The 19,567-nt window shown below is 43.6% G+C and overlaps 1 protein-coding gene across 1 annotated transcript; it reads left to right on the top strand.

Annotated features, from left to right (window-relative positions):
- The first annotated feature begins 249 nt into the window (after nucleotides 1-249).
- Nucleotides 250-19,522, top strand: LOC128762002 (phosphatidylinositol transfer protein beta isoform). The gene is made up of 11 exons (XM_053869710.1): nucleotides 250-348; nucleotides 2,553-2,583; nucleotides 2,984-3,129; nucleotides 3,448-3,539; nucleotides 3,634-3,641; nucleotides 3,725-3,799; nucleotides 3,870-3,953; nucleotides 8,520-8,597; nucleotides 10,495-10,605; nucleotides 11,137-11,259; nucleotides 13,252-19,522. The coding sequence occupies exons 1-11, from the start codon at nucleotides 329-331 to the stop codon at nucleotides 13,297-13,299; spliced, it is 816 nt and encodes a 271-aa protein (XP_053725685.1). The 5' UTR covers nucleotides 250-328; the 3' UTR covers nucleotides 13,300-19,522.
- The last annotated feature ends 45 nt before the right edge of the window (nucleotides 19,523-19,567 follow it).

The raw sequence follows: 19,567 nt of genomic DNA, 5'->3' as shown, positions 1-19,567 counted from the left end.
CACGTATATATATATATATATATATATATATATATATATATATATATATAAATGTTTCAAACCAAGACTGAATTTTTTTTGCCCCAAACTTCTAAGCCAGAGTGGTTCCGGTCATACATATTTATTGTATTAGTTTTGTTGTCATTGCACGTGGTTTGTACTGCCAGGGACTGTTTATGGTTGGGGGACAAGCAGATTAAACGCAAGAATTTCGAGGTTGACTTCACTGAAGTCACGTGGCAGACTGCGCCCAAATACAAGTCTATGACGTCAGCACCAGTCATCCAGCGCAGGGCAGTGCCGGAGGAGACGAAGGAAGCTGGTGAACATGGTCGTCGCCAAAGAATAGTGAGTTGCGAAGCGTGAATGTTGCCTTTTTCTGCTGTTTTTGGCTTCTCTCAAACCCCGCGGAGGGTCCGGGGCGACTTGAGCTGTGTTTGAATGTTGTCCGACCGGTGAAAACTTGGTCTCAGCCCGAGTGTCTGAGCACACGCGGGGCGGCTGGCGTTGCTCAAGAGCAGCTCCGGCCTACCGGCTTTGACAGCGGCGCCGTGACAGCGACCGTTATCTCGCTCACTTCCACCAAAACTCTCCCTAAATCTCCTCTATTATTCACACTTCTGGCACTAATAAAGCCAGTTGTACTACTCGTTACGACTTGCGGTAATGTAACTTAAACTAATTTGCTGGATATGTTCTTTTTCGCTTTCCAATTTCATTCTTTCTATAGACTCTTAAATGATATCGAATGATACGTTTGTAGTCAGACGTAAAGTGTTGTTCTATCCAGCCGGAGTCCAGGCTACAGCGTGCTGTATCCGCTGAGACAGCTAACCACATCCACTCACTTCACGGCTAACTGTTAGCATCACGTTGTGTATGGGAGCCACAGGTTGATATGTTGTAATTCCAGATTGTTGAAAAAAAAGAAACATCTAAAAGTACAGCAAACCGACACACAAGCGACTAGCTGTACACGCTTTTGTTGTATGAACCATTAAACTTCTGCTAAATGTGTTGAAGCAGTTATACATTTTACGTGACAGATCCGCAGATTCGACGTTTTTCAAACCGCTACAAGGCTGTTTACTTTTGCCTCTTCTTATAGCTGTAGATAAAACAATACAATCAATACATTCACGACGTGGTTACGTTAAGAAAAAAGGGTAACAGTAAAACCAGTGATTGCATCTCTAGATTGCAGCGGTCTGTATCAGATCAGATCAGATTAGATTTGACTGCCTTGTGTACATTGTTCACTGCTCATGTCAGTAACAGTGGTTTTCCTTTGATACGGTGTCGAGGATATACACAGGGCAACTGGATTTTGAATTTGCTCCTGCTAATCTTCACACCATTTTTACTTAAAACTGAGGATTTGAAATCCCCTTTTTTATGTATCCGCACATTTTTTGAGGGTATTGTGTTTATAATTAAAATCGGCTATATAAAATCAACAGTACCGTCACTGGTTATTAGCACCAGGAACTTTTTAGAAATGTTCCTTTGTGTATATTCTATAAAAAATAGTGGATGAAATTATACCTGCATATTATCATTTTATTTACTATCATGTTGGGTACAGTACTGTGAAGGTTTTAATGTTTAAGGTCAGAAGTTAGAATGCATCAAAATGTATTCCTGTTGAAAGTCTTCCCCAATGTTCTGTCACTGGTAAGTGTATATTCCTGGTCTTTTCTGGATGTTGTCTGACATTCCTGTTGAGACACTCCTGGCAACTGACAGCATCCTTGCTACCCCGGTAAACTTCATGGAGTATTTCCTCACCCGTTATTCAACGGCGAATTATTGGCAATGTTGGCCAGCGTAAAGTTCACCGTGGCATCTCCTCATGCTTGCCACATGGGTTGAGTTTGAGCCGCCTTTTGTTTGTGGAGTTAACATGACACTGTCAATAAAGGCCCCACAAGAGGAGGACGGGCCCTTCTGTACAAACCTTATGGAGCCAGTGGTGACTCATTTGTTAGAGCTGAGCACAACTTTACCCAGTCTACTCACTTGGTTGGGCTGCTGCAGTTCTCCTCTGGGCACAAAGGAGCTAATATAAAACCCATCCTGTTAGTGCATAGGATCCATCGTGGCTTTCCAATAATGATATTTTTCCATTTGAAAAGTCATTACTTTGGTCGGTTTTATGTGTGCATTGTATGGGTTCCCGTTCCTCCTAGTGAATTGTTTCTTCATTTTACCATCTTTGAATCACCTTAATTTCGCTGCTGCAGCTGCCTGGCCTACTTACTCCCCACGTTGTTTGTCGACCACATAGGTGTTGTACTTTCCATAGATAGCCAACCACGTGACTTTTTTTCCTTAGGTGTTTCTGTTGACAAAGTTTGTTCCCTTCCTTCACTTGGTCGTTTTATTTATTATTGCCATGTCTCTTTAGAAACACTGCATAGATTTTTTTTGTCCTTTTAGTTTTAAACTTTTGTTGCTAAAGTCAGGTCTCAGTTTGTAATGTAATATTATTTCCCAACTTTGACTGTTGTGTAGAACAAGGCTTTGTTTAATGACTGCCCTTTATTTTGCAGCCGTGTGGTTTTGCCCTGCAGCGTAGAAGAGGTAAGTTGTCTGCTGTCTCTCTAACCACAACTCTCCATAATCATCAGCGTTGTTTGACTCAGCATAGCCGCAGCTGCAGCCGATCTTTTGTTATTTAATTTACCATCACCACCATAATTCTTGCACTTTATGGCTGAATGAGCTACGTTGTAATCTGTATGTTTAATGAATTGATTTTTCACCAACCTATTTGTAATAAACTCACAAATTTAAAACTCCCTGTTCACATTTGCTTCATTGTTTATTTTCACTTATTTTCAACAAAGACGTACCAGAAGTTGTTTTCGTGAAAATACGACAAGTATAGATGACACAGAAAAATACAGGGGGGAAAAAAAAGCTACCAAATACTGAATTCTATCGGTGCGTAATTGTTTTTTTTGTTATTCACTTTTTCCAGTATCAGGTGGGCCAGTTGTTCTCTGTGGCTGAAGCCAGTAAGAACGAGACGGGAGGTGGCGAGGGAATCGAGGTCCTCAAGAATGAGCCTTATGAGAAAGATGGAGAGAAGGGACAGTATACACACAAAGTCTACCACCTTAAAAGGTAACTTTTGGACGGTGAGGCCTTGAGGCGCAACTCCCAATATAATGGAATATTCGTCTGTAATTACTCTTTAACCAGTGTATTAAGGTGTATGACATTTATAAAGGTGCGTTTATTGCACATTTTCAACTCTCCAATTTTTTGTTAAAGATGTAACTGCGACAATACGCCAGTTGGTGGCAGTATTGTATATCTGTATGTATAGAATAGTTTGTCTGGAGTGGCTGTTTGCATGTCCAACTCCCCCTGTAATGACTAGATCATAGCTGTTTTCCACCCACGTGTGTCTGACCCTCTCCTGTTGTGTTGCCACCACAGTAAAGTCCCAGCATTTGTCAAGCTGATAGCCCCTGAAGGCTCCCTGGTGTTTCATGAAAAAGCCTGGAACGCCTACCCTTACTGCAAAACCGGTGAGTCCCATTCCCTCTTTACTGTTTTACACTCTTTTCCCTGTTTTCATTGAGTCTTTCTTTGTTCTCTCTTTTCATGGTACCTCTAAATCAGTTGTGACGGTATGTATCTTTTGAAGCATATTATAAAAATGTTTGTGATGTTTGTGATTTTAATTGATTTGTGACGTTCGTCTTTTTTCCAGAATGATTATATGAAAGATTCTTTCTTCATTAAGATTGAGACATGGCACAAACCGGATCTCGGAACGCAAGAAAACGTAAGAGCGTGAATCAGGCGTTTTATTTTGTCCAGAAGTATTTCATGTGGTTCTGTTGATTTTGCTTCAGGTGCATCAGTTAGACAGCAATGAGTGGCGGGATGTGGAGGTCGTGCACATCGATATAGCGGACAGAAGTCAAGTGAGCTCTGCGGTAAGTGGAATCGCCTGGATAACTCAGGAGGAACGCAGTTTGGCGGCTTCATGTGGACACACATGGTCATTACATGCTTGCCCATATATTCTTGCTCACATTTTCTCCATTAGAATCAATAGTGAACTGCTGATCCTGCCCAGTGATCTATTGGCCTTAACTCGAATTAACATTTGTATGAAGGTCAATGGGGAGAATAATGTGTAAAATGTGTTTCCTCGACTAATGTGGTGCCAGTGTGGCATGAGAGCTCTCCAAATGAACACGTCATCGACAAATGTGTTTTTATTTACAGACTAGCTTGGTGAATCAGCAAGGTGATTATTATATACACAGATAATATAACCGACTTAAATATACGTTTTTGAAACTAACAAAATATTAATATATATATGTATTGATCCATCAGATGGCAGGTTTTGTCTTCCACTCAACTATAAATTCTATGCAAGTCTGTAAGCAATGTTCAACACATCCTCATAAATCATTGTAAATGAATGAGGGTGTTCACTTGCTTTTATTTTTTTTCAGCTGAAAGTCTGATTTGTTTCTAGTCGTCTAATTTGGCATTTTTCTGTTGTTTGAGTATTTACATTATATTGCTGCCCAGAAAACAATTGGTATTGCACATGTTGGTCCATTACTGAAGATGGCTGGATGAGGTTAGTGCAGCACAGGTAGTTGTTCAATTTGGATTTGGTTCTAGTGTGAAAAGTGTTCTGTTCTCAGAGTTTTTGGAAGAACTGTGATTTGAGCAATACACTGGCAACACATTGGTGTATAAATACAAAACAAAATATTAGGGATACGCCGATCCCATCCCGGTATCAACCCGATCCAGCCTCTGGCATTGGTGAAAAATTGCAGATTCGGGAAGCTGATTCTGGCAAATAAACTTTATGGTAGTGCTCACGTTGACATTAGACGCGGCACCGGTCATAATGATAAGATGGTAGCAGGTACAGCATTGAGAGTTTCTTGTGTCAAAAGTACTGTTAAAACCACGATCATGAACTACAGCCATCCACACTCCAATGGCCAAGTATTTGGTTTTGGTTTAACACAGTGTGGAGCTGCAGCCGGTGCTGGGATTTCCCTTTTGCTCTCACAGTAAAATGTGAATAAAGTCAACACATAGTGTTTTATTATGAGGTTTTCCCGGATTCATATCACTTTCACAGGCAGATTTCCTGTCTGTTTGTTCCTCTTCACTCAAACTCGAAGTGGGGGTCATTCGCAGCTCCGCTAGAAATAGAATCCTTGCTCATTTAAAGCAGTGCAACAGCGGTGCAGTAGCACAAGCAACATTTGGTGAATGCTTGGTTTATATATTTGTAATTACATATGAAGCCATTTTTGCCTTTTACGCTATGCGTGACCAGTGTTTTCCCACAGCATAGACAAAAGGTTAATAATTTAACAGTGGAATTGGATTGTTATCAGATGATACCCAAAGCCAGGTATCAGTACCAGGTCAAGTATATGGTCATCCCTGAGAAATGCATTGTTCCCATATCTATATTGAGCAATGATAGTTTAGGTCCCCCCGACTCGTCTGAAGTGTAAACGGCAGTGGCACAGGTCCCTTTTGTGAAAGTTTGGCTTTCAACGTACATTCACCTTTGCACGTCCTTTTTCAAATTAGAAAAATCCCTGTTTTTCCACCAATATGAAATAATTTTCCATCTTGTTCAGTGCTATTGGCATCATATCTCCTGTTTTTAATGGGTGTCTGGTTTTGTTGTGTGCCTGTGCTTTCTGCTGCTGTCAAAGTCATTAATCATATTTTATTTTTTGTTAACATAAAGTTGACAGTCCTATTCACTAAAGGCATGAAAGGCAAAATAATATTTTCATGCGGAAAATACTGAGAACAACATTGTTTGGCCCACAATCCAAAATGCGTCAGTGTTTTTTTTTGTGTGTGTGTTTAAAGGTTTGCGCATTATTGCTGGTGCTTGACATCACATTGCCTCATTTTATTTAGGTGTGTATATCTGTGTGTGTTTGGCAAGGAAGCATCGGTTTCTGGGCGCAAGTGTGTGTTTGTTTGTAGTGGGTAGTTAACAAGGCGATGGGTACGCCTCTCTGCAGGAGTGTGTTGTGACTGCGGGCCCTATCAGCTCGCTGCCTCAGGCGTTGCTGCGGGGCCTGGGACGCACCGCCAGCACCGATGAGTTTGTTAGTGTAATTAAAGCTCACACTTCTAACCAGAACCAGACACACACACACACACACACACACACACACACACACACACACACACACACACACACACACACACACACACACACACACACACACACACACACACACTATTGCTTTATCACTGTGTTTTATTCAGGGAGTCAACCACGGCACATCGATTCACAGACCTCATTAGCGCTGCAGAGTGTATTGTTATAGTGATGGAGCTCTCAGCATTAAAACAACCAAATCACTCGGTGTGTGTGTGTTTGTGGTGTTGCATGGCTTTCTCTGCGATTGGCACCCTCCTGGTGGCTGATAGCCCTGAAAAATAGCTCTTAGCTGCAGGCAGATCATGATTTATTTATAATAGCTGGGCCCTTGAGTTGTTGATAATTTGAAAGCTATTTCATTTATTTGTGTTTCTCTTTCCTGGCTGACGATTTGGAACCAGTCTCGCGCCGATGGCCACTGTTACAGTCAGCATGCATCTAATGCATCTGGCGTTTGCTGCTGTGTCTGAAGTGGACAGTACTTTGGGTTCGGTAATGGTTGTACTGGTGACCTCCGCCAAGGATGTTTGGTTTTTGACAGCGCTGGTTTGTCGGTGTACAAAATGATTTAAGTTATGGGATGATTTAGTGACATTTCAGGAAGAAATGATTAAATGTTTGGAGTGATCCGTATCACTGTCAGCATTATTATTTTTTTAAAGCACTGTTCAATATTTCGAGAGAGGACTGTTCAGATTGCTATTTGGATCCAATATTTATTTGTAATTTTTTTAAAGGCTGCTTTGTCGATGGGAGTGGTTGGGGTGGACCGATGCTCCTTGGTAGATGTTTGCACTCTCTGAGTGTTTTTCTAGTTGGCTGATACAAGTTTGTTAATGATCATGAGTACAATGTCAGAGGGTCTCCTCCTCCTCCTCTGACCCCTGCCTCTTGTGGTCTGGATTTTCTGCGTGATCGATCATCCCATCAACTCAAGCCACTTTCTGCACAATGGATTATAAAGCAGGGGGCACACTTGAAGATTTTCAAAATTGCTATCGATATGTTTTCTGTCAAAGACCCTGCGCATGACGATGGTGCAGCTCACCACCCATCACCATTTTATCCCACCGCCGATCCAGAAGCTCAACTTCCAAGCCAGAAATCTCATGTGCTCACATGAGATCAATCGAAAATGAAACCTCAAAGATGAAACAGGATGATAGTAGACAGTATCACTACCTCTGTTCCCAGGATACATGTAAAAGCTCTGAAGAATGGACCTGAATCGACCACGATGGTGGCAAATCTGATGTGGTTTACTCCTCTGGATGTCAGTGTCAAAAGACCCCCCACCCCACCCCACCCCACCCCACCCATTTCTTACTCAGCTTGCTTCTTGGTCGGCTGCATTTTTGTTCCAGTTGAACTCAGGAGTAGTTGAACACATTTAACTAAATTTGATTGTCTGCTCCGACCGTCAAATCGGGACAAACGCAGCCCAATCATTGTCGTGTGCGTGCGTGTATCCCAACCCAATAGCTGATGGTGGACGCAATAAAACGTGAAAGCTATGTGAATGTCTGTATTCATGGTATGTTGCCACTGCAAGGCAGTGAAAAATGCTCTCCTTGGTCTGTGTGTGTGATAAGCACAAATAGGCAGGGTTTTTGAAACGGGTGTGTGACACACTGAAGATGACGTTTCCTGTCATCACTTACGACTTCTGTTTTCTCTTGGAGTGGTTCAAGCAATAGTTGGCATCTGCCGATTTGGCTCTTGACTCTCTACTACTAACCATCTGATGCAACTCCACCCACTTTTTCTCACCATTTATCACCGGTTCATTGCCTCTGCTATCCCAGGCTCGGAATTGTTGTGAACTAGTGACGGAATATGCGTAGGCAGCCTCATTGGTCTCCATCTTTAGACTCCTTCCTGCCACTACCAAAGGACTTTTTTTCCTTTGCGGTTAGTTATGGTCTATTGGATTCACAGTTGCAGGCCGGGCTGAGTGTGCCTCAATGATCCCGCAAGTCAGGAACACAGACTGTGATCACTGTAGGGAGCCTCATAAGTGCTACCTACTCCAGTAGGCACATGGTACTGAGATCATAAAGTGTGCCTTCACATGGACCAACAAAGGTGATTCAAGTGCACGGCTGGAATAGAAGCAGCAGCTATTTTTCTTGCCTACTTTTGAGTCACCTGTGTAAATGAACTCTCGTATCCCTGGAACTGTTTGACAGAAGCAGTGGTCTGTGCTCCTCTGCTGCAGAGCCAGATGGTTTACATGTTGAACCAGTACTGCTTCCTGTCTGCAACAGCAGCAGGGATGGATGCCCAGGTATTTATCTCTCACAGCCCTTGTCTGTCTTTCTTACAGGACTACAAGTCAGATGAAGACCCCGCCATTTTCAAGTCATCCAAAACTGGTAGAGGCCCGCTTGGACCAAGCTGGAAGGTAAAAATGCTCCTCATATGAAATTTATATTGTTTTACATAATACAGTGGCAGAAAAAAAGTTGAAATTTGACCCAGGTTATAAAATGTTTGTTTCATTTCAAAAGGTGTGGCTCCATTATACAGACACAATTAATGTTTTGTGTTTATTTAGAAGAAAAACAAAACTATATTCCTGTCAGCTCTCAGCCTTATTGGTACCAAAGCCAACTGTTATTTGTTGACTGAGTAAAAAACTGTAATGCACAGGGTGTCTGTCTCTTTCTGTCTGTCTGTGTCTCTTTCTCTCGGTTTGTTGTGACGCTTTCATGGAAAAATGAAACAATTCTTTTTGGATTTCAACTTTATTCCTTGTTAACTGTGGCTCACTTCAATTGTTGCATGCTCCGACCCAACAAATAGTGTTGGGGTTCATTTTGCTTCCAAGTCTCTTGTAAGTGTTGAGTGGTGGTTTGATCATAAGAACATCAAAGATCTGTGCTAGGCGTGTACAAGAGTGTGCGCATCTGACCCTGTAGTTCAGCGTTTCACTTTTGTCGTCATGGTTGTGTGTCAAAATTTGTCAGACCAGTATCCAAAAGCTGCTGACTTATGAATTTGATCCCAAAATTAATTTATTGTCTCCTGTCATGCCTCAGCTGTTTCACTTGAAACGTGATAAATAAAGCAGTCCTGAATTATCATAGAGGTGACTTCAAATGAAGTTCGAATATCTTCGTGTTTCTCACCAAAGATGCAGCATCAGAAAGGGGTCAGAGCGGAGCCAGTTAGTCTGCGGCAGCGGAGAGTTCCCAGTGAGAAACTTTCTTTCCCTTGAAGAATTTGCTCTGAACAAAGGCTGCAGCAAAGTGCTTTTAAAAGTATGAATAAAGAAACGTAACTTTTATTTTGTGTTTTTAATTAGATGGCTTTCCCGTCCACTGTGGACGTTTTTGAAAGGTGTTTAAAAAAAAAAAAAAAAAACAGCAGTTATGCGACAACAGAGACACAATTTCCGCCGCTTCTCTGAGCAGTAAAACACTTGTCTATCTCTGCATGCACACATGCTTGCTTATCGGTACACTTTGTATTTCTGAAAACTTCTGCTCCTTTGAGTGGGGCACGGAGAGGGGGAGAAGAAATGTCACCGTAAGTGTTTTGATGTGGAATCCGTTTCATGTGAAGTTCTCCTTTAGCGATGACAACTTTTCTAAACCCACTGCAAATTTAGAAATGTTTCTCATTTCCCTTCTCTTGCTCTCCTCCATGATCATGGCATCAAAAGGAAGTGGGATGAGGGTGATTGAGGCGGGTCTGTGGCATTTTCTCTCGGAATGCCGAGCCAGAAAGCAGTGATTAATTAAACAGGTGTTCTCGCAGGGAGAGCGCCTGTGTTCTGGGGCGAGCAGGTCCTAGGTGTTAATAATGTAACTGGCTTTGCACCGCCGCGCCTTTATCGCTTCACAGGCACCTTTTTATCTGCCTTCCGTGGCCACAAAGGCATGCCTGTCGGGAATGGTGTCGCTGTCAGGGCGGAGGCAGAGAAATGGTCCCTTCATCTGGAGTTTATCCACTTTGCTCTTCTTCCACCCCCTGCCTGCTTTTCTTCTCGTCTTCAGACGGAGCAGAGTGCAGGCAGCGGATGGATTTAAAAAGTATGTTGTAGATTAGGGCACTTTTATCTGAGCGCTGCACATCTTCATATTGATAATTATTTTATAGAACGCCACGCTCTAAGCATTATGTATTAATGTTTAGGAGGTTTTTTAGCTTCATATCGACTGAATTTGGCAAAAATAATATCCCTGCCTTGTGCTTTTTTTTTGCCAAGTATTCCTGTATCAGAAAGTTACGTTTCTGCCCTCTTATCTAGTTTCTGTTTTTTTCTTAACTTTTGCCTTCTTTTTCCCCCCGAACAGAGAGAGCTTGCAAGTAAGACAGACTGCCCAAAAATGTGTGCCTACAAACTGGTCACGGTCAAGTTCAAGTGGTGGGGCCTGCAGAGTAAAGTGGAGAGCTTCATCCATGAGGTGAGAACACTTTGCTGGTCAAGAAAGGCGACCCACAGAAGTGAGAAGGAGAATGCACTGCAATGCATACTGGGCGTGAATCGAAACGCCGTTGCGTAGGTGGAATTCAATTCATCATGAGGCCTTCATCGAATGAATTCCCAGACAAATAACATGAGCTGCCTCTGAAGCTCTTGTTTATTAACCTCTGATGCGTGATGTACTAATGAAGAGAGCGACTCTGTCATCTCGGGTTTTAATTGTCCATCTAATGAAATTTTAAATCTCGAGCGCTACACCAGAAGGCTCAGTAAATCGCAGCCTTCCTCCTGACATTTTTAATAAGCATCTTTGAACAACTGCATTCTCATTTCTAAAACTAGATAGATGCTGGAACTGGTTCATGTATTTTTCTTTCCACTCCTCATAATCACAACTTGAATCTTTCACTTCATAGTTGTTATACAGGGCCAAACAAAATGTCATTTACAGGCAAAATACCATCGATAAAATCGATTAAAAAAAAAACAAAAAACGATACTTCCCTCCCAGCAAGAGAAGAGGATCTTCACCAACTTCCACCGTCAGCTTTTCTGTTGGATCGACAAGTGGGTGGAGCTGAACATGGATGACATTCGGCGGATGGAGGCTGAGACCCAGAAAGAGCTGAACGAGGTGAGTTGTTTGTGTGATGGTAGTGGATCGGTGTGATGCAGTTGAGCAATGGGCATTTTCTACTGCGCTCATCAGTCAAATTGAGAAAAAAAAGTACTCATATAATACTTTTTTTTTTTGGAAGACAAGGTATGTTTTGGTTATTGGTGTTTTCAATTTTAAAAAAATACCTCAGTGTTCATTTAAAAACAAGACGTGCTTTGCATTATTCAATTTTTGAGAAGAGAAAAGATGAACAAAGTTTCTTTTTTCTTTTTTTTCCATTCAGCTGTGCCTCCAATGTATTTCTCTTTTTCCTGAAGGAGTTTAGGTCACAATACTGTCATTTTTACTTGTTAACAAATTGACTTTTCCTCCTGTATCATACGACATGTCCATGCAGACACACGTCTTGTCTTTGTTGACTTCTACATGAGATCATCTGAGGTGTTCAACTCAATGTGATGGAAGGAAATGAAATCATCGCCTCAGGCCATAAATGAAGTCATAGACCACCTTGAACACACTTGATGAAGAATTTCCGCTCCACAATATGACTCAGAATATATGTTGAATTTGTAAACTTTTTTTCAATAGACCCTCAGCCAACCAGTCTAGATTGCCCGATGGCCCCCGTCTACCAGAGCACACTGAAGCCATTTATCTCGATGGCTGTTGTGTGACCATGCCAATGATTCCTGTGTATTTGTTGTCCAGATGCGTGTGAAAGGATCTGTGCGAGGTACTAAAGCTGCTGCTGAGTAGCCAGGTAGACTGTAACCTCAGTTACTCTCTGTTCACGGTGGGCTTCCTCTGTTGGTGCACACTTGTCTTGGGTGTTAGAGCAGGTACTTGCTTTCATGTCTGGAGCTTTACAGTGGACTATTCTATTTTATATTCGCAAGCACATGACTGTCATTTGTAAATACGAAACAAATAGTCCAGCAGACTGCCAGAAATGAAGGCCACTATTCTAAATGCCCATTGTGGAATAGTCAATAGATGTTTAGAGTTTTTCTTCACAACTGATAATGTTAATGTTGGAAAGCTTGAGTCACCTGGAAGTGGAATGCAGTGATGAATGGTAAGAGCAAGTGAACACTCAATGTTGTCTGCCACTAACCTGGATTTCTGAAGATGAATTTATAGCACTCTTAGATCATCGATGATCCAGACTGCGGATCAGAGTATCTGTAGAGTTGTGCCTTCCATTTGGTTCTGGCAGGCCAACAAAAAATTGTCCTGGAGCTTTTGGCCGTACATGGAGAAACCGTGTAGGAATACAAGCTGGACTGGTCAAGACGGGCCGGCCTCATACATTCCTGGCTCATAACCAGCAACGCAGCATTTCGTGCCCCGCTCCGGCATGTGTTTTCCATTTTCTCTGGGAGCCAGCAAGCGTTGGGTGCCATCTTAGAAGAACAAGGTGGAGGCTCTCGTCCAGATGCACCGGCGAGAGAAATGGGAAAGCGCTGCGCGCACTGAACCTCTGGTCTCCTGTCAGCTGGTTCACAAAAAATGTTAAGGTTGTTTCACAGCGGCCAAAAAAGAAATGGCAGAAGCCTTTCTGTTTATGGTGAAGATTTGAGAGCGCGGAGACGCCTCATGGAAGAAAAGGCCAAAAGACCAGGTGTCTTCAAAATGGCTGCCCTTTTCCTCATTAGCATACAAATGAAATTCCGCTGCCGCGAAGGATCCGGTGCTGTGATTGAGGGAGAGGGCTGGAGAAGGGAAAGCTTCCAGCCATTTCATCAGATCCAGCTACTGCTCTGTTTAGACCCACGTCACATTAACATGTTCATTTATCAGATTCAGCTCTAATTGACTTTCCACCGCCATCAGCATTTTGGAGGCTGGATCTGACTGCCATTCTTTCTTTTGTACCAGGAGGACAATTGTAGGAAAAATTGGCTGCAATTTCTGTTCATGGCGAGAAGTGAATGGCTTAACTGCAGATGACTTCATGCGAGCTGATTTTTTTTTTGTTGTTGTTGTTTTTACGTTCTGCTACAGCTCCGCAAACAAGGCGACGTCCGAGGAACCTCTGCTGCTGACAAATAGAACCAGTTTGGATTTGAACGGAGCAAAAAAAGGCGGCGGCGAAGGAGAGCGCTAAAACTCCTTTGGTGCTACTTTTTACCCGCCGGCTGCGGAGGACTGAGGTCTGCCAGCTGCAATCCATAGAGCAGACCTCTGCCTTCCTCCCAATCCTAGACGTTTTGCCCACCGAGGAATTGATTTCTAGAAACCAACACGATCCTAGATCTTTTTGATTTCCTGTGCTGAGAACCGGCCTGCTCTCAGCACCGTGCTATTGACCAGGCTCTGTCTGCCTCTGCGAGGAGCAGATGTGTTTTGCAGAGGAATATTCACGTCATGTATTGGACCAAACCCTTAAAACGGTTGTGTATAATTTTCCTAAAAATATAATTCACAGGATGCTGCTGCCCTTTTTGGACCTCGCTCTTGTCCGCTTCACTGTTTTCGCTGCCGTGGCACGATGCATTCCCCCGGCATGTGTGAGTTCGCCACACTCGTGTTCCTTCCTGCCACTAAACTCCATTAAGAGATTACTAAAAGTGTCGACGCCTCAGCCCCGCAGAATCCTTTGCTCATCAGCCCACCTCAGCAGAAGCACTGCATCCCATTAACACCGACAATCATGCTGGTACAGGTCTCCACTCTCACTTGTGTGCGGATTTAGCAGAAATCCACACCATCACACGCACATATGACACATGTAACAGGAAGCGCACACGCACACTGCAGCCTGGACTCATCCTCGCAGGTGTGAATGCCTTTGTGGTGAGTGATATCCTGAAAGTTCAGGCCGGGCAGATCCATGCAGGCATGATCAGCCGGGTGATGTGACTCTGGAAGTGTTTACAGTTTTGTCCACACATTCGCACACGACTTACACCGCAGCATTTCCCTCCACGGCAGGCGTCCCCGGAGCAAATCCGCACTGATAAACAGCCACAGATGGTGCTACACCCCTGCAGCCTCTGTCGCAAACCAGACTCACCTCCTCCACCCCAGAGGCTCGTCTCACTCGTCTGCCGGAGCAGATAGAGGCTTTTCCAAATGCCTTCTTGTCTCTTCTTCCAATGCATGATTCATTACTCTCACCAGTATTCAGTTGCCACCAGCAGCACACCGCTCACTTTTGGACTTCTGGGCCTTGTATAGCGGCTTCACCTCTGCCACACCAGCTTTGAGCTCCAGCTACCTCTCATGCGTCTGACGTGGCTTCCCTCCCCGCAGTTTAACTTACCGTGTCTGAGCAAGTGCAATTCCTTCAGCAAGCAAAAACAAGCCTGTGCATTGTTTTTATTTCTGATTCATACCAGCACTTACCAGCTACCGACAGCCGTCGCTTCACCTCCTGGAACCTCACACCTACTTTTTTTTTTTTTTTTTTTTTTGAAGAGTAATCTCACTTCAAATGGTTTTATTCTGACAGTAAGGCGTTTATTTCTGGCTGTCCAAAGTGTGTGCCGCAAAAACATGTTTACATGCACTAGCAATATATGAAAGTAATTGTCTGAGGCGACGTCGCACCAAAAATAGTCTCAGGTGAACTATGTGACTCGAGGATCATTTTGTGTTTGTTGCTCATTAGTTGCCTCAAACAATTGATTTCCTGTCGTGGTAAAATATTACATTTCGGCTCCACTAAGATCGTCGGCGCGTGCCATTTTTATCTCCGCGCTTTCAAAGGCAGTAAGATGAAACGGATCCGTAGGTTTCGCGCAGCGGAACGTGTGAAAGGATTGATTTTCATTACTATCACGGTTTCTGTCTTTTTCCAATAATTCTCGCTTGGATGTCTAGAGATGACCTAAATTCACTGTTAACAATCTGTCACCACGACCAGAGACGCTCACAAAGCAAATGTACAGTCTTGTTTGTAATTTATGAACTTTATTTTCACTTGCTTGCTTTTTTTTTTTTTAATTATTTACGATCAGCTGAAATTCAGGGGACCTGATACTGAATGTATAATGATAACTTGTGCCTTTTCTGTCTGTAGAACGTTTGTCTGCCATTAAGTCAGCATATTGTATCTTAATATCAAATAAATTTGAAAATACCCAGCTGGAGCGCCTCGACTCTTGTGAGGGATATCGCAGCCCTCTCTGCTACCCACACTTGTTTTTCGTGTTTCTGTCTTGACATTGTGCTCGTGTGGGCCTTCAGCTGGCTCTCCCAGGGCCGCATGTGGCCCCCGTGCCACACAGAGCCGACGCTAGTTCATCCTTTCTAAAGGCACTTCACCTCAATCTTGTCTGTTTTTAGCCTGGAGTCAGTGTATGGATTCCAGGAGAGATCCATTATCTTGCACTAGTGATGGGCTGATGAAACATGATGCAACAGTGTCCTCCTTTTCAGAGCCATAAAGTCATTGTGATGAAATCTCACATCAGTTTTCAACCTATAACAGCTCATACGCGGAGTTCTGAAGGTGAGGACACCACTCGGTTGAGCTTTTTCAGCCCCTCACTATGGCTTCTTGTAGAATATGAACTCACAGTTTCCAAAAACTGGTGAAAAGCAATGCTTCTGTGAACATACCCCACTTCCCTGGTGCTTGAGTGACATGACACCTTCGACAAATGGTGTGTTCCAGCTGCGGCTGAGTGGGTGAAATGGCTCCTGTTGTGGGTGAAGGGGGAGGAGATTTTGCCACAAAGCATCAGCAAACTGGATGCCCATGCTCTTTTATTAGGGAATGTCATGTCAGAATCCCTCATCTTTCATTGAGTTTTCAGTCTTGCAAATTGTATTCTTTGATAGGAATGAAGTAGTAGAAACACAGTCAGGCATCAGTTTTCATTTTAGTCACTGATTTAATGTACTATTGTCAAATTTGGGGCAGGTGTTGGTGTACATAAATAGCCTACTTCCACTGCTAACTCTGACCCACACAGCATAGGTGACTGGAACCACAAACATTCATCTGCTTTCCAAACTCATTCTCCCAAGGCGTCAAATAACAATCGTCCTTGAGCTGCATTTCTCTCTCTGTTATAACGTTGGTCGTGAGGAGAAACATTTGACTTCATTGAAACACAGATGCAACATGTGGCAACATTGAACTCACTAGTCACCAGTCGCTGTTTAAGTGTGAGAATGTGTTGTTTTTTTCCCCCTTAGCCTGCATCAACTATTAGTCACTTTCCAGATTGATTCTTCAGATTGATAATCTGTCATCAAGCTCTATCAACTCTAATCTTTGTAAACTCTGCCCTCAACATGCTTTGTTGGCACTTGCACCTCTTTTTTTTAAATGTATTTCTACCTGTTGTGGGCCACATAAAATGACTAGGCAAGTTTGAGTGGTGATCTGGATTTACTCCAGCACTGGTGGATGGTGTTTTCCTTTCATAGATACTGGGCCCTGTGAACAGGGTTGTACTGTATCATGAATGAAACAGAAAGGAGGAAGTTTTTTTGGCCACAGTCTGTTGGGCAGTGGTCATAATATTATGGCTAATGAGATGGCTACTGAAGAACAGTGGAGATATTGGCAGGGTCCCTTCATTCTCTGTTAAAGCTACCGCTGGGAGCTCTATCATCCAGGAGATGCTCGGACTAGATCTGTTTCTCTGGCACAGTGCCTCTTCATTGTCCTGGAACTGTCTAAAGGGCAGGACTCATTTGCCGCTGAAGGTATATTCAGCTCTGCCATCCTGGACCAGGTAAAGCACATGCCAGTCCTTGCACGGAGTTGTTGCGCCGCGTCTCTCAACACGTCCGTGTGGGCTGAGCAGCTTTGTAGGATGCAGACTGAACTGTCTGGCAGGTCGAAAGAGTCACTCAAATGTAGACAAAGAATGGAGGGAGAGAGAGAGAGACGTCCGTTGGCGCTGAGCGCAAACCATATCTGCCCCCTAACAAGTAAATAGCTCTGTTGCTAAAAGAAGAGACGGGCGGACTCGCCTACACACCACCTGTTAAGTGGCAGTCGCAAGATTCCGCCGTGTCTGCCACGATGAAGGCAGAAGTTGTGGGTGAAGCGGTTTAAATAGAGGCGACAGATGAAGGCGTCCACTTGGAGGAGCCGCCTCGGACGTTACGCAGCGGGCTCCTCAGGCCTGCTGCCAACTAACAGTTGCCGACGTAGTCGAGGGTCTTTACTGCTTCCTGCAGGTTAAAAAGAAGCACCTTTGTCCTCGTTGTTTCCTGCCCCAGCTGGAGCGCTCGTGCCTGTTTTTGGAGGAAGTGTCATTGTGGACCCCGGGATCCCGCGAGGCCCTCGTTTCTCGAGTTTTTCTCGTCCGGCTATTTGTGCCGCTCACTAACCGGCTGATGTCAGAAGTGCTTCCTCATCCTCTGGGCTCAGGTCAAGTTTAGCAGCAGAGATTCTCGCCGCTTCTTCCTGTTGTTCCCAGTGGTGATGGCGGCGCGGTTTCCTCCTCCTCCTCCTCGTACAATTGTGCCTTTCTAGATGACAGATGCTGTTTAACCCTTTAACCCGCGGTTCAGCTGAGTGACACGGGACTGGAGCCGTGGAGACGGATAGAAACCGTCGTCTGTCCCAGCTCAAGAGCATGAATTAACAGAGAGGGACGGTGGCTTCTGGGATCACGTCCTGTTGGGGAAAGTATTGAGACAAATTGAGTGGTAAATCGTGCGAGGATGCCACTTCTTGAAAGGCCGTCCACTCTGGTGACATCAGCTGCAGCTCTGAGCTGAATCCATCAGCGCCTGCCACTGGTTTGACGCGCAACTTGTCCGTCGCTGTTTGTCAGAACCAGACGGAGCGGGGAGTGATTGAGACGCAACACGCGCCATGTCATCGCCTGTTTGAAGATATTCAGATCACAGTTGTCTCTGAGTCTGGGAGGAAATGAATGGATGAAATGATTTCATTCTAAATACACATCCGATTAGATTTTCTTTTATCATATATTTTAAGTGGTGGGACTTTAACAAGTTAATTACGATTCATTAATTACAACAAAAATGTAATTTAATTGAACAGTTTGCTCTCCAGACAACAGGGAACCTTTGTCAGTGCAGGACTTCCTGGTCCACTGATCACACTGATGCACAAGACACGTGGCAGCTAGGATGAGAACAACAACAACAAACATGGAGGAATCCCTGAACAAAAGCAAACAAAAGCATCTGTTTGCTTTTGTTCAGGGATGTTTTTCTCTACACAATGACCGGAGTTTCCACTACTCTGAATGGACTTGAAATTCTTATACAAATATTTTCAAGACGTTAAAAGAGCTTCAGTTTAAATAAGGTGATATAAAAACTGGAATATAGCCACCATCATGATTTATTGTGCTATTCTCAAACTGATGCAAACAATATTTTGTTGTTCAAATGTTTGTATGGGTCCATCATTTGATTCAGTAATATACCAAATTCATTCAAATTGAAAAATGTGGCTCCTTGTGGCAGTCCAATCCCACCCCTAATTTTATTATATATTTCCCATCCTTGACAGAAATATTTTTTCTACTTTCTACAAAATTTTAAATCATTTCCATGAATGTCCCGCAGTGTGTTGGAGTGTTTAAACTGTGGGTTGTTTTTCTGCGCAACACAACCAACTGTAAAAGTCCACACCAGAATATTTACCAGAACAAATGAATCTTCACTGTTCTCAGTCATTTTAAACGACTGTTTTCTTCAGACAAAACTTCAGCAACACAGAAACGTGATTTTTCCTGATGGTGCCGACTTCACATGAAGTTGATGAGCTTCCTGCTGCATGCTGAAGTCAGCGGTTTTTAATTTGCCTCAGGTGAAACGATGTGCGTCCTCCTCTTATTTTCCACTGGGTGGGAAATGGTGAGACAGTTCAGAGACATGGAGGAAGTCACTGACAAACGCTAGCAATTTGGCCCAAGTTTACTCTGAAACACCAGTGTGAGGAGATCACGCCTCACGTGTGACCCGGTCCTCTCTGCTGTCATTCAGGCCCGGCAACATGGCTGCCATGGTTACTGTGTCAATTCCTTGTGTCTGTGTGAAATAATGATGCCACTGCCAGTCGGCGAGTGCCACATGGGCGGCTCCACAAAAAGAAAGGTTCCCTCTCTTCCCTCCCAAAGTCTGGCCTGGAATTCCACGACAAGTTCTCTGCCCAACCTGTCTCCTTAAAAGTGACACTACCTTTTGCTCTTTTCTCCCTCCCTCGCTCCCTCCCCGCCTCCGAAGAGGTTCCATATATATTCCCACCATCACATGTGATGCTGCACCTTCCCAAATCCCTGTCCTGACCTGTCTCAGCCCTGACACTGAGCACTTGGTCTGCAAAACAAAAGTGATTGACTATATATATATATATATATATATATATATATAT

This window comes from Synchiropus splendidus, chromosome 7 (genome assembly GCF_027744825.2).
Source record: "Synchiropus splendidus isolate RoL2022-P1 chromosome 7, RoL_Sspl_1.0, whole genome shotgun sequence".
Lineage (NCBI taxonomy): Eukaryota > Metazoa > Chordata > Actinopteri > Syngnathiformes > Callionymidae > Synchiropus > Synchiropus splendidus.
Note: the sequence above shows the minus strand (reverse complement) of the source record. Positions and strands in the feature narration are given on the sequence as shown.

Bases quoted from the DNA above. Each gene is read 5' to 3' on its own strand.
- LOC128762002 (XM_053869710.1), top strand. From the start codon at position 329: ATGGTCGTCGCCAAAGAATA. The intron at 3,954-8,519 runs GTAAGTGGAATC...TCTTTCTTACAG, and splicing joins GAAGTCAAGTGAGCTCTGCG to GACTACAAGTCAGATGAAGA. The intron at 11,260-13,251 runs GTGAGTTGTTTG...GTTCTGCTACAG, and splicing joins CCCAGAAAGAGCTGAACGAG to CTCCGCAAACAAGGCGACGT.